Source organism: Hemicordylus capensis, chromosome 5, assembly GCF_027244095.1.
Source record: "Hemicordylus capensis ecotype Gifberg chromosome 5, rHemCap1.1.pri, whole genome shotgun sequence".
Classification (NCBI taxonomy): domain Eukaryota; kingdom Metazoa; phylum Chordata; class Lepidosauria; order Squamata; family Cordylidae; genus Hemicordylus; species Hemicordylus capensis.
Window position 1 is genome coordinate 207,967,564 of NC_069661.1, and position 14,922 is coordinate 207,982,485.

The 14,922-nt window shown below is 41.4% G+C and overlaps 1 protein-coding gene across 20 annotated transcripts in view; it reads right to left on the reverse strand.

Annotated features, from left to right (window-relative positions):
* Positions 1–14,922, reverse strand: part of ANKS1B (ankyrin repeat and sterile alpha motif domain containing 1B) — a 595,071-nt gene that overhangs the window by 36,914 nt on the left and 543,235 nt on the right. For 19 of the 20 annotated variants that reach the window (XM_053251588.1, XM_053251587.1, XM_053251585.1 and 16 more), the window contains 2 exons: positions 7,857–7,964; positions 4,142–4,321 (listed from right to left, as the gene is read on the reverse strand). In XM_053251588.1, coding sequence (XP_053107563.1) covers positions 4,142–4,321; positions 7,857–7,964 — 288 coding nt within the window. Of the gene's footprint in view, positions 1–3,797; positions 3,872–4,141; positions 4,322–7,856; positions 7,965–14,922 lie in introns of all 20 variants that reach the window. The other variant, XR_008307633.1, reaches the window with a different exon arrangement.

Below are 14,922 nucleotides of genomic sequence, written 5' to 3' on the forward strand. Positions count from 1 at the left end.
GGCAAGGCAAGGCAAAGAAATGAAAACATCTCATTATCATTCTTAGGGATTTCAGTACAGTGCATGACAGTGGTGCCTGTACCCTGAGGCCTACAAATGGTATAAATATACCAGTTCCTTCTTCTCACTTTTTTGACCTGCTAACAGAATTAGTATCTGAATATTAATGTTTGTGAGATGCACTCTGGTTACAAGGAGTATCCTGTAGGGCTACAAGGTCCTCCTTTCTTAGGTACAAACGCTGGTTTTCAGGTTATGAATTCAGGCTGCTCCATTCACTCCAAGACTCTAAAGTCATCACTTGCGATGAAAAGAGAGCAGAAAGATAGCTGCATTAGTCTGAATCTAGCATCTTCCTCCCACTTCATTCACCAAGATGGAATTCTTCTCTATTTGAACAAATTTGCCCTAAGGTTGAGATGAGCTGGTACATGCAGACAGCCTAAAACTCTTGCAAACTGCTTTCAAATTAATTTCCATCTAGCTGAACAGGAGTTGTGCTTTTTTCAGGGGCAATTGCTTCAGGTTCCTCCTGTCAGCCAACGTGGAGTTTTACAGCCTTCTCGAATCTCAAAAAACAACAACATGCCAGTCTTGTGCTCATTCCTCCCAGCAGGATTTATCCTTACAATACGAGTGTGAATGTGCCAAACATACACCACGCAGTGAATCTTTTGCTGACCGACCACTTCCTCCATGCCAATAATGTCATTATAACCTCTTCTCTAGTCTAATATGCTTTTATCTTCAAACTGAATCTGGAGGTAATTGGGCTAACACATCGGACTGCCTTGGCCAGTGAGTGCATTTCCTTGGGAAAAAATCATAAATGTAGGGGGAGGGGAGGGAACACAAAACATACTTCCTTCATGTTGAGAGACTGAAAGAAAGCATTCGGGTGTTACGGACTAGGCCAATATCAGCTCTGTTTTTAGGCTTAGTTGGAGCAATATTGGCCATGCTTACAAGTAGGCTCAGGTAAGTTCTATGACAGAGAAAGTGAATTAGCTCAAAATCAGAGAGAAAGAGATCATAGCTTACATGCAAATGCAAACAGAGACCTGCCAGCAGCTCTTCATGTTCAAGAACTGTCATGTAGGTGCCTTATGGTTCAAAATAACACAACGGAATTCTTAGCCACACACACAGTGGAATTGCTTTGGGGGAAAAACAGCTTGAGGGTGTAGCCTGAGTGCTTTATACAATTAAGTTCTGGCTTCTGTCCCTGGATATTGAATATGCAACATATATGTTTGAGAAATAAATCTTTTTTTCTTTTTCTTCTTTAATTGAGATACTTCTGAAATATTTAATGGAAGGTAATGTTCTAGCTTTGCAGAGTATGGCTTCAGATAGGCAGGAATGAGATAGAAAGGTGAAGAAACACCTCCCCCCCCCCAAAAAAAAAGAATTAGGGACTAGAAGAGTGTGTGTGTGTGTGTGTGTGTGTGTGTGTGTGTGTGTGTGTGTGTGTGTGTGTGTAGAGTTTATGAGCGACTCAGTGTTACAATGTGTGCATATTATCACTACACAGTGATAAGACCTTGGGTATTGCCTGTTCTGAGATTTTTCAGTTAGTGTTTTGCTCCTTTTCTGGGCGCTTTCCAGACTAGCTGCTGGAACAGCAGCAAAATGCCTCTGTTCGGGCAAGTCGCATTCAGAATGTAAACAGCAGGGGGAGCAGTCCCACAGCAACTAACAACCCCCAAAAGAGCAACTTTTTCACGCCAGATGTATGGCATCCTTGCTCTACATCACAGCTTTTAAATTCGCAACAAGGCGTTGGAAATGTGAACGGCACCCTGCTGTCCCAAAGGGACTGCAGTGTTACGATGCAGGAAGTATGGAAGTACACTTCCAAGATATGTCCTGACCCCATTGTAGGGTGTAGTCTGGAAAACACCCTGCAGACTGCATTTAAGCTGTCTTGTATGTCATGGAGGATTTTCTAAATTTTCCTGTTGGTAATTTAGGAGAAAATGTACTTCAACAGAAAAAAAAACCATATATCAGCAATAATTTTCTTCAAAAATTAAGAGCTAAGAATTATTAGATAAATTTGGTGTATGCAGAAATGTCCATCTGAGCAAACAGAATGTATCAATTGCCTTTGGTTTTTCCAAGAGGGAAGCATGTTTATTACCCTATTTGCAGACATTTTTTTAAAAGTAAGATACAGTTTGAACCACTAAAATAGTCAAGCTCAACTCATGGCTATGCTAGATGCTTGGATGCTTCTATCAGGGCATAATGCCTGCTCAGTGGAGTGAGCCATTCATGTCACTGTAACATGCTTTGTGAACTAAACTGGCCTCCCATCTGTTTTTGGGTGCAATTCTTGGTTTGGTTTCTGATGTATACCATGAAGCATTACAGCATGGTTACTGACTTGGCCTTCAGTCATTCTGTGCACCATCAAAGAACAGCACAGATCACCCCACGGCATTTTTGCTGATAGAAGCTCAACTACACCGACCTTTCGAGTGAAATGTGGCATATGCTTGATTTAAGGTAGTCAGTGAATTATTCATGTCTGGTTGAATGAATGGAGGGAAAGCTGTTTTTAGTTGTCTTTTGCAGCTGGCTCAGTATAATGTATGAAGCATCACTATGGTGATCAGCATACATCATTAAGTAAACATACTTTTAAACAATCCTCACTAAAAAAATTCTAAATATAGAAAATCTTGAAAGCTCTTTTTAGTAGGGTTTATAACCTGTACCCCAATTGTGCATAGAAATAGAAACATTTCTGCAAATTCCTTGAGTTGCTCTCATATGAGCAAGAATAACTTCCAGCTGTTCTGTGGTGAACACATACCAGCCGGTTTTGTTTAGGTACTTCTATCAAATCATATAAAAGAAATGAATCAGATGGAAAACAAAGTGGTGAAAAGTATGGTTAGCATCCAATTTCATTTTAGAGGTTTGTACATCTGTATGTGTAAAACAAGTGAGGAAAAATAATCTAACCATGCATAATTATTGACAAGAGATGGTTTTCAGGGATGCTGAACTAACAACTTTTTCTCCTTTTTCTGAAATTCTTCAATAAGCAAGAAATTAAATTACTGAAGGACAATGCTCAGAGTCTTAACTAATTCCAGTTGCTAATGTGTAATAAACACATTAGCAACTGTGCTAAAGGGTGGAGTCAGACAATCTTTTTTCCAACTGAAAGGTGATTATGACCTTCACTTTGTGAGAGATGCTGATACATTAGTTCAGCAAGCCTGACTTTCAAAGCCTGGTAAATTTGTGTTGACCTGTTTATCTTGGATGCCTTATCTGATCTGTTCACAAAACCAGAGTCCAAGAAAATCTCAACCAAAGGATGATTTTAAAATAATTGTAACGATGGGCCGGACTTCCAATCAAACCATATGGAGTCAATAGTTTCCAGCGAGGAAAAAGCATTTCCAGAGCATGTTCAGAGAAACCTAATCTTGCTAGTCCTCACTGTATGTGCACAGAGTGGGTTGTGACATCCATTCTAGAGGCTACAATCCACCCTGAAGTTTGGACAGAGCAGAATTGCTTTATTTTGCAATATTTGGAGCATAAAAATTAGATTCTACTAATCCAGTCTTTAAGAAGTTCTCTGGGGTGAAGAACAATTGTGAAAATGCATTACAAGTAACTTATATCAACTATTGCTGTTAGGAAGTTGGTATTAAACACCCCTCACAGAAGAGAGCAGAAATGTGTTTAAGATCAGTTCTACACTAGCTGTTCCTTCATCAAGTCTTCATAGTATCATTCACTCCTAGAAAGAATAAAAGATTCTCCATCATTACCAAAAGCAAATCCTCCTCAGAAATGAACGTAATTGTTTGATTTCATATCTCCACACTATTCACATCACCCAGACCTGCAAGCATACAAATTAGGTATAAAACCCATTTACAGAAGAAAATGCCTGTTATAAAGCAGAGCACAGGTAAAAGTCATGCTTTTAGAATAGGATAAAAGAGTTAAAACCTAAATGCAAATGGATCTAGTTCAGAAACACACTGGAATATGTTACTGCTATACTGCAATAGAACTAATGCTTTAATATATACATATATCTCTTAATATGAGTGAATGGACAACTCTAACTGCAATGCATTGTAGGTACAGAACAGATTCTCTACTTTACCTGTGCCATCTGTCGCTCCAGTTTTGACCGGGGAATATCATCAAAATAGCTGTCATTTCTTCTTCTTCTTGCATCCCCCTGCATGATAATGTGCGGGACGTCTAGAGAGCCACCAGTTGTGTAAGTGCTTTGGCTGAGTGATGGAGACAACTGAGGAGGAGTATGGTTACCACTGGGTTCCTGCACAGAATTAAATAATAACCACAGCAGCATGAAATAAACACTGGCTGACATCTTGACAAAATTACTGGGCTGAAGTCCCATTAAAATTAATAGGACAATTTAAATCAGGGTGTCAGCCAATGTATGCAAGCCAGAAGTGCAAGGATGGTAGTTCTCCTCCCAAATCTCTGCTAATGCAGTGTCCAGTGTTGACATGTAAATGGCACCCATTTCCAAATCTGACTATGGGAGTGGCATCATTGGCAGAGGATTTTGAAATCCAAGTGATTCTTGTACCTTTCACTGACATTGGGAATATAACACCTAAATTGGCCTGAACTTCATATAGGAACTTGTATTAGGAAAGAACTGAAGTGCATTTCCTCATTGATTCATTCATTCGTGTTGTGTGTTTTCATCTTATGTTTTAACATTGTGTTGTAAGCTGCCCAGAGAACAATTTGTTATGGGGTGGCTAACAAATAAAATGATGATGATGATGATGATGATGATGATGATGATGATGAGAGACTAAGAAGTATTTCTTCCAAAACTGAGCACAGGAAAGGAGATCAACTTCTTAAACTGTTGAGAATAATTACTCCACTGGTACTTATAAACTGCATATACATATACAGCTTATATGGAATAATAAAATCATCATCGCCAAAATTTAGCACAGTTATAGTACTTAGCATTTCATAGCATTCTGGAGAGTTCAAAGTGCTTCACATACATTATCTTAGCAATATTTACAGCAATAGTTCCCCTCTCTGTTCTTATTTACAACAGGTAGCTGCTTGGGGGGAGGATTTCTGATGGAAAACAATGAAGTGGAAGGGTTAATACACTCTCTGTGCACTGTGGCCCCAGTTCAGATATAGGAACAGTGGTTTTTTGCTACAAAGAGAGAAGTTGTCATTCTTAAGGGTCTCTTAATGATACATTTAAGGTAATGTGTAGTGTGGCTCTAATTCCCAGCAATGCATAATGACAAAAGAAACATCATTTTATTCTTCTTTGGCACTGTATCATCTTCTTCAATTCCCCTCTTCAGTTCTTAGTTTCCTATCTAGAGCTTTGTGACTATGGGAATTAACTATTTGGAGTTTATATACTCTCCAACCACTAGGGAATACAACACTCTGGCTCCTATTGACTCTTTAACTAGTAAAGGTAAAGTGTGCTGTCAAGTTGATTTCAGCTCCTGCTGCCCACAGAGCCCTGTGGTTTTCTTGGTAGAATACAGGAGGAGTTTACCATTGCCTCCTCCCACGCAGTATAAGATGATGGCCTTTCAGCATCTTCCTATATCGCTGCCGCCTGATATAGTACCAGCGGGGATTCAAACCGGCAACCTTTACCTAGTACACTGCCTAAAATTAATCTCTAGTTTGGCTAATATATTCCTCTTCAGTTCTGATCTCCACCTTGTAAGGGACCCAAGTCCACTTGGTTCTGGAGAAAGAACTAAGTAACTGCTACATTTTATACTTCGAAGAAGAAGAAGAAGAAAAGAGGGGGGGGGGGCATTACTGCTTCTTTTTACTGTACCTCACTGTAATCTGAAATCTGTCTAGCACCTAGCGGAGGCTAATCTAAGAGCAACCCTAAACACACCAATTAGAAAGAAAATTCCATTGAGCTCAATGGAACTTCCTTCTGAGTAAACATGTATATGATTGCACTTCATGTCTGCATAACTCCTCTGATATTCTGTCTTGAAACTGTTACAAATTTCAGACTTTGGGGCTTTAACCCTACAGTTCTCTCTCTTCCTCCTGCCCCACACCATTGTTTTATTCAACATCCAGGCTGATTAAGAGTTCTGGTGAACTCAAGAGCTTGGTCATGAATTTGTGACCTTTGACTTGTTAAAAAAAAATCAGCGAAGTGTTGCTTCTAGATTCCCCTCCCCGCCATGGGGGGATAATTTTTGACAGCAATATGCCTAATTACTCAAAAGCAGAAGAGGACACTCCAGTTTGCAGAGTTTGAGTCTTTCGCTAGGAATGCCCCTACTATAACTTTGTGTTGCCTGTTTATGTTTTAGCATTCTTGTAGCATTTTTCACAGTGCCAAGAACAACAGCTAAAAATATCCTGTATTTGAGCAATTCTCCAAGGCAAGATACCATGAGCTCAGAGACACTTTAACTAACACAATCTTTCAAAGAGATGTAATCTGTTTCTCTCCCAGAAGCCTGTTATGTGTGATATGCCAGCCATCAGAGTGAAGATAGCCATGTAATATTTAAAACCTTTTTTAAATGGAGGGGAGGTATTTGTGCACAAAACAAAGATAACAGCTTGCACTCTATAATGCCTTTGACTGCCTCTATGTGCTGTTGACACAAAAGGTACCTTGTCACATGATATATGAAAATTAAATCTGTTTTCTTTCAGTCTTTTATATAAATAAAATTCCATTCCAAGGAACTGCCTTTTAGTACTTAACAACACAATCTCCTTTACATTTACTTGAAAGTAAGTCTCATTGTACACTAGAGTCCTATTCAGACATTATATTGTATGAGTGTATAGAAGTTTGTACACTTGTTCATGTTTTTGTGTGAATGACTGTCCCTGTGTTGATTTTAAAAGTGAATTGGGATACAGGGCCCTCAAATGCATGGTACAGATAAGGGGTGTATACCTGCATTCAACATACTGTGTGAATAACTGTAAGGGAAGCTAAAGTGTGCCATCAAGTAGATTTTGGCTCCTAGATCCCACAGAGCCCCATGATTTTCTTTGGTAGAATACAGGAGGGGTTTACTATTGCCTCCTCCTGCGCAGTATGAGATGATGCCTTTCAGCATCTTCCTATATCACTGCTTCCAGATATAGTACCAGCGGGGATTCGAATCGGCAACCTTCTGCTTGTTAGTCAAGCATTTCCCTGCTGTGCCACTTAAAGTACCACTATACAAATCTGTATCTGCGTACCCTGTACACTCATTGCACATGTGTTAGTCATAATATGTGAATAGGGCTTAAAACCTACTCTCCAAGAAGTATGGCTAGTACTGCAGCCAAAGTGGTGAAGAACACAATCAAAGTATGATGATAAAATACGAGTGATGTGTTATGGCATGGTGAGACCTCAGGTGCAAAGGAAGGAGTGGAGTTCCAGACCAACTATTAGAAAAAAAGATAATATTCCAAGAGAAATTTGGAAACTAAGACCATAACATTTTAAATACCATTTATAGAACGCTGTGTGCAGACAATCTGGGATGACATTCTAACTCAGTATAACAATGAAATGGACTGCAGTAAGTAACTCAAGCAGGCAAAGGCATTGGCACGGGTGTTATTAATTACAGTGTGTATGTGTGTGTTTTTAAAAAGGCACAATCCCCCAAAGCAAGTCCTGCTGGCAAAACACCAGCCAACAACCTTATAAAAATGAACAAAGAAGAAAGCTATAAATCTCAGTTTGTATGGTTAGTTACTAAATAATCCTTCTTTGTGCATGAAGATTTTATAGGCCTTTTACTATATATGCTTGAGACTTTACAGGGCAACTGAGCACATTTGCTGGAACCTACCCTGAGGGTTATAGATCGTGGTGGTTTCTGAGGCGGATCTTCGTGCAGCCTGTCTCCCAGTGAGGCCAAAATGCGTTTTCTGTGGCCAAGCAAACTGATTTTTAAAACCTGAAAAACAAAAAGAATCAAACATGATCAGTGATCGAAGAAACTACCATAGGTAGGAAAGCACGTTTCTGATTGTTAAGCAGTGTGTGTTATCCATGAGGCATAGGATATGCGGAAAGGTATATAATGACATTAAGAAAGCTAAGCTTGTGGAAAAACAAGCTGGAAAGAATGCCAGAAATCCAGAGACGTGAGAGGGATGATACAGAATGAGACAAAAGGCAAGAAAGTAGGGATCTGCGGTGTCAGAAGGGCAGAGAAGAAGAGAGAAGAGAGGGAAGGCAGAGAATTACAAAATGAACTCCAAAGAGGAGAGGTGTAAAAGGCACAGAGAAGAAAAAGACCTCAAGCTCCTGGTTTGCCACTGGCATGTTGGGGTTGAAGCAGAAAGGCAAGAAATGTTCCTTGCAAAGTACACTCTGTTTGATGTACAGACTGTGTTTGCTCACAGGATGCACAATCACACCCTCAATCCAACCACACGCTTCAGAGGATAGGGCCGAAAGGGCTCATTGTGGACAGCGGAGCTCAGGTGTGCATCATCAGTCCAGGTATAATTTTTAGAGTCCAATGCAAGCTTGTAACAGAGGTGATGGCCCCTTTGCCTGGTGCTTCCCCCCCCCCCCCCCCGCCCTGCAACAAATACTGTTTTTAAAAACTGAGTGATTGGTGTCATTACTTCTTTAGGTCACCCCTTTTAAAGCTCCTTACATTTCTATTTGTATTTTTAGCCAGACATGACAGTAGGTAGGGCATTTATGTGCATATATTATTGAAGCTTGCTTACAAGATCTGGATACTCCATAAAGGTACTGGGAAATACCATAACAATACTGGGAAATAAAGTTTGCATCAACATCTTCAAACACAAGCTAAATTTATTACAGTATCAATTTTGTTTGCCGTAGTTATGGGCTTGCAGGCCAAGTTGAGCCCCCTGGAACTCCGGGCCTGAGTAGAGTGTCCTCTCCCCCCGCCCCCGACTTGGGCCCTGTGTGCATATAATAAATGATTTGACATCTGCAGCTACATTCTTTGGCAGTGTCTGCACTGCAGCTACAAGTCCCTTTTGGCTCTAGTGGGAGCAACAGCAGAGGGACAAATGATTCTTTTCCTTTTTTTCCTTTTTTCTTTTTTGCTTAAGAACAATCTGGTTGTGCAAACAGTGCCGACACCACACTCAGTTCTGAAACAGCATTGCAAAGTGAGTACAGTAGGAGAGTGCAGATCTCGTGAAGCAACAGGGGAAAATTCAATCTACATTATGTTGTATATTTGGTTTGATTTTATCGTCAGGGCTCCTCTAACATAAAAATTTCTATTCAGGTCATTAAGCCACTTGCATTATGAAAGCAGATCATTCTATAAAGGAAACATCTGACACGGACACATGCTCCTCAGCCCCAGCAACGCAATCAAGTGTGATGCCAATTCTTCATGCATGTTACTAACAAGAATTTTGCAACTGGTCTGCAATAAATCATTTGGATTACATCATTGCATTGTTGCAGATACCAAATCCATTAGAAATTTTTTTAAAATGTCATATGGAAGCCATGTGCAGTTTCATTGACAAATATGATAAACACTGAATACATTGCCATTCTCTCTTTATTGAAAGGTGGTATAAAACAATTACAAGATTAAAAAATTGTATGTGAGCAAATGGTAAGTCTGTAATGATATTTAGAATCTAAATTTTATTTTATTCATTGGATTGTTAGTTAACTTTCAGTAAGTAATGCCACAAACATTAAATGCAACAGTCATATTTGTTGCATTTGTAAGTTTCTGAAAACTGACAGATGTGTGTGTGTGTAGCACAAGTAGCCTCACAAGTCCATCTGATGACTTTTTGAAAAGCACACACGGCTGCAGTTAATGTTGACATTAACTTGCACTATTTTCTTGCCTAAAAAGTCTTTTTCTAATTGTATACAAAATGAAAGTACACTTTAAAAATAGCCTCTCTCTCAGCATCCCTGGCTTCGTTCCCATACTTTTGACTACTCTGCACACCTGCTGAGCAGCAAGAACTAGAGAAGGAGGAGGAGAAGGAGAAGGAGAAGAAGAAGAATCCACAACACACACAGACACACACCCCACCCTGATTTACTATGTAAGCAGTTAATCATGGTGGAAAATAATTAATTATTTTCTGATAAGTAGCAGAAGAATGCCACTCTGCACCTCAGGCACTAGTAGAATTATTAGCCATCATGGCCTCTGATAATGAGTCGCTTTCACCCCCTAAAAAACAGCGTATTATATTTAAAATAGCAACAGTGACTGTACGGTGACCAAATAACTTTACTAATCCAACATTTTCTATGGTGCAGAGTAACAGGCTAATGGTCACAAACAAAAAATAGTGTTTTCCCATGGCAATATTTATTATTTTATTAGTATTTTGAAAGCATTAATCTACAGAATATACGCAAAAATCACAGTATGTCTATAGAAATTCATAGGAAACTGCAAAGTTTTGAAGTTTTAGCTAATCATATAGCTAATCATAAAAGTCATTATCATCTGCCTGCTTCAGTCACCCTCATCTTTGTCAGCATAGTTGTCACGTTGCTCTTTGCCATGCATGTCAAACCATTCTTCATACAAATACACGTGAGCCCAGCACAAGACTGTTTGCACCTGCAGGACAGCAGGAGCTGGTTTCCCGGCCATCCACTGGATAGTAAGTCCCTCTTACTATTCTTCCACCCATAGCTATTTGGATTGGGGACTTCTGGAAACTGGATCAGGCAGTTTTTCCAAATAAACCTTGGTAAGTAACATGGTGAATGTGCTGTTGCGGGGAATCACAACAAGGTGGCAGTTGATGCGATTCTACTACACCAGGGGTAGACAAACTCAGCTCTCTCGCTGTTGTTGAGGCTGAAGGCGGAAGAATAGTAAGAAGGACTTACTATTCAGTGGACGTATTTCAAACTTTTCAGAAATACTGTGATTCTTTTAGTGTTTCCTTGAGTGTTTCAGATATTATCAATAGTGCTAGGACATACAGTATTAGCCACTGGTAATGCAAGTCAGCTGCTTTGATCTATAAGAGTCTAAAAGGCTTCTAGCAGTGAAAATTAATAATTTGTCTGCACTGTAGTAGAAGGGTCACAGGTCTCTCAAGCCTTATGTTCAATACCCCAAAATAGAATGATTCTATTTTCTAGAATCATACCAAAAATATATATAAAAAGGAGATCAAATTGTTCATCAAAAATGTTACATTCCAACTATAGATGTCAAAAGGACATACATTTCTACTCCCAAATTTAGTTTCAGATTTTCAAGACAGTTACACTTTCAGGTTCAGTGCTATAGTAAAAATAGCTTTCCAAACCATTCCGGGAAAGCAGAGTCACCTTCAGGACTCATTAACAAAGTAAAATATAGCTGTTTCTGATTGTTTACTGTTACCTCCCCAACACTATATTTTTGGGAACATAAAATACTTTTTTACAACCTGAACATTACAAATATTTACAGTCATGTAGAACATTAAAAACTATATAAAACCCTGGGACATTGAATTCAGGTCACAACAAGGTCTGACAAAATGGGAGCCAGCAGCAATAGCATTGTTTATTCTTTGCTAAGAAAAGAAGAAGTAAAAAACAAAATTACAGCTGTACTGCTGGCATGTACATCTATTTTCCTATATCTATATTTCACCCATAAACATTTGCCCTTGGCTGGAATCTCTGGCATCCATTACACAGTGTAATTGCTTTCATTATTTTGAAAAATAAATATGGCTGAGCCATTAAACTTTAAGAAGTGCATGCATGCGAGCACACTATAGGGCTCAGAAAGGAATACTAAGCCTCCCTAGCAGAGAAACAACTAGAAGATAACAGAAAAGACTCAGAAAGAGAAACTCTGAGGGGCTGCGGCTTCTTGTCAAGATTCAGGGTTAGAAAAAAGGGGTACTGGAGGGAATGCCAGTTCCAGCCACAGTGACATGTAAATGTGTGCTTCTGGAGAACTGCAGTCCTGGAGGTCTTCTGAAAGACTGGATTATGGGTAGGAACATAGGAAGCTGCCTTATATTGAATCAGATCATTGATCCATCTAGCTCAGCATTGACTACACTGACTGACAATGGCTTCTCCAAGGTTGCAGGCAGGAGTCTCTCCCAGCCCTATCTTGGAGATCCCAGAGAGTGAACTTGGAACCTTCTGCATTCAAGCATGCAGGTGCTCTTCCTAGAGTGGCTCCATCCCCTCCAGGGGCAGAGCCACTATTGGGTGAATGTGTTCAAAGAACCCAGGCCGCACCCAATCAGGCACCACAAGTGCGGCCCCAGACATGCCCCCTGTGTCTGACGCGAGATGCAAGGGCGTTATTTCAGTCCCAAACGGGGTCATGAGGCCCCATTTGGATCCGAAATTGGCCTGTGCTGCATTGGCAGACTGAAATCGGCCTGAGCTGCTCCTGGTCCAACTGCCAACTCAGCGGAGCCGATCAATCTCCCGTCTAAATGGGGCCGCGTGGCCCCGTTTAGGAGAGACATCGGCCCGCGCTGCATTGGCAGCATGGCTGAATAGCTCTCTCTACCTTTAAGGCAGGGAGAGTTATTCCGGCCTGTGCTGCTCAAAGCATGGGCTGATCTCCTTTCCAAACAGAGCCGTGCAGCCCTGTTTGGAAGGGAGACCACGCCCCCGCATCTGATGTCAGATGCGGGGACATGGCTAGCCGGGCGCATCTGATGTCAGACGTTGGGGGCGGGCCAAGGGGTAGCCGCCACGGCCAGCCTATCTCCGCTCCTGAGTGGAGTCCCCCATTCAAGTGCAAATCAGAGTGGATCCAGAGTGGACAATTCATGCTTGCAACCACAAGACCAACTCTTCTCCCTCAAGCCAACTAAACTCAACCGTTTAGTTACCGTGTACTACCAATGCTGGCATCTGCATTGCACTACTTCCTCCTCCTGTTTGCTTCAAAAAAGTAGTAAAGTTTTTGAGGCTTTTTTAGTAATACAAGAAGGAAAATAAGTTCATATAGTGAGAATGATGCATCATCAGGCCACCAGTGTTCTTCAATGCCAGTTTGAAGAACAGTTATTGCAGGCACCAAAAGTGTGGGATTGTTGCTTTTGAGCCATACGGCAGCAATTATTCTTGTGCACCACCAACCTAGGCTGTCACCTACACCATGGGACTGAATAAGGCATGCTGTGCCTTACCAGGCATAATGGCACAGCGGGGAAATGACTTGACTAGCAGGCCAGAGGTTGCCGGTTCGAATCCCTGCTGGTATGTTTCCCAGACTATGGGAAACACCTAAATCAGGCAGCAGCAATATAGGAAGATGCTGAAAGGCATCATCTCATACTGCATGGGAGATGGCAATGTAAGGGAGGAGCCAAGATGGCGATCGGCTAGCAGCTCCTTACAGAATTCCCTCCAAGGGCACCTCTCCCTCGATCCATCATGCCATCAAAAGCGGGGGGTGGGAGGGAATGAAGCAGGGATAATAAAGAAAGCCCTGAGACTGAAAACGGTGCCCAAACTCAATCTGGAAGAAGGAGGAGGGGAAAACAGCTTAAACTCAATCTCTTCCTTTCACCAACAAAGCAAAGGGAAACAGTGAGTTCCATCCCACATACTAAGAACAGATTTATAACCCTGTCCTCCAATAAATCAGAAAGCCCCCCACTCCAACCCAAAAAGGACTGCACAGGGGAGATGCAGCTAAATCCAAATACCCCTGATCCAGCAAAATGAGACATCCCCAGGAATAGAGAAAAGAGGCCCCTAAATCTGCCATGTCTGACATTCATCTCCCCCGGGAACTCCTCGCTCATTACCTTGGAGACACATGTCTCTTGACAGCCCAGACTTCAATCTCGTTAACATCTAAACTGAATGAAATCTCTACTAAGTTGGACAAGCTCAGGCTTGACTTAGAACCATTTACACAGGGGCAATGCCCTCACACAGGCTGTAATCTCCAGCCAGCCCCCGCCCCCATTGTGTGGGCTCGAAAACTGCCAGGTTGACCGGATGCTGGCATCAGACAAAGTTATCATAGAGTCCTGCAACCACACCAAGTCCTCACTGAACTGCCTGGGAGAGACTCCAGACTTTGGGCAAATAGGAAATCCATACTGGCTTCATTATCAGAGCTTTTAACGCTGCAACTTGACACTATAGAACTGAAAGATTTTCATTTCCTTCCCTCTAGAGCTGGTTACAAAAGACTTTTTCTCACTTTTAAAACAGCCGCTATTCCCTCACACCTCTCAAGGCTGACTGATCATCTAAGTTTTTATTGCCTTGCTGCCCGGCATTGCTTTATGGACATGGGGGTCAGACCACTCTGCTCTAGGAGAAACTGCAATAAATCCCCTGTCCTGGTCAAAGTTCCCAGTCTTTTAAGCTCACCTCAAGCTAACCCTTCTACAGAAAGTCCCAGGATAAAGGCAATTTACCAGGATCTTGCTGAATTAAAAATTAATCTAGCAGAAGCAAGGAACAATACAAAGGTTCTAACCGAGATCATAACTTGTACAGAGGACTCCCTTTCTGACTTGAGCTGTGACTCAGAGAGTGAAATGGAGACACAAGGGGCTACAAATACATCCAGGAAACCCAAAAGAAAATTTTCAGTGCATTTTGATGATCTCCTATCCTCAGATAATGAGTCTGAGATTGAATCATCTGGCCCCTCCATTCCTCCCATACGACAGCCCATGCTGGGGGTGGGACCCTCACCATCAGCCACCTCCCTCCTAGATGTGGACGTCCCTACCACCAGAGAGGATCCACATGTGCTAATTCCACTTCTTGCAGAGGAGACATTTCAAATGCAAGATGTCCCAGAAGAAAACCTACTGCCCCAGCCCCTCTCCATGTTTCCAACTCAGAAGGAGCTTGCATCTCTACACAATGTCTCTCTCCCCTGTGGAACAGCATCACGCCAGAGCCCAGCCTAGGACTGCCTT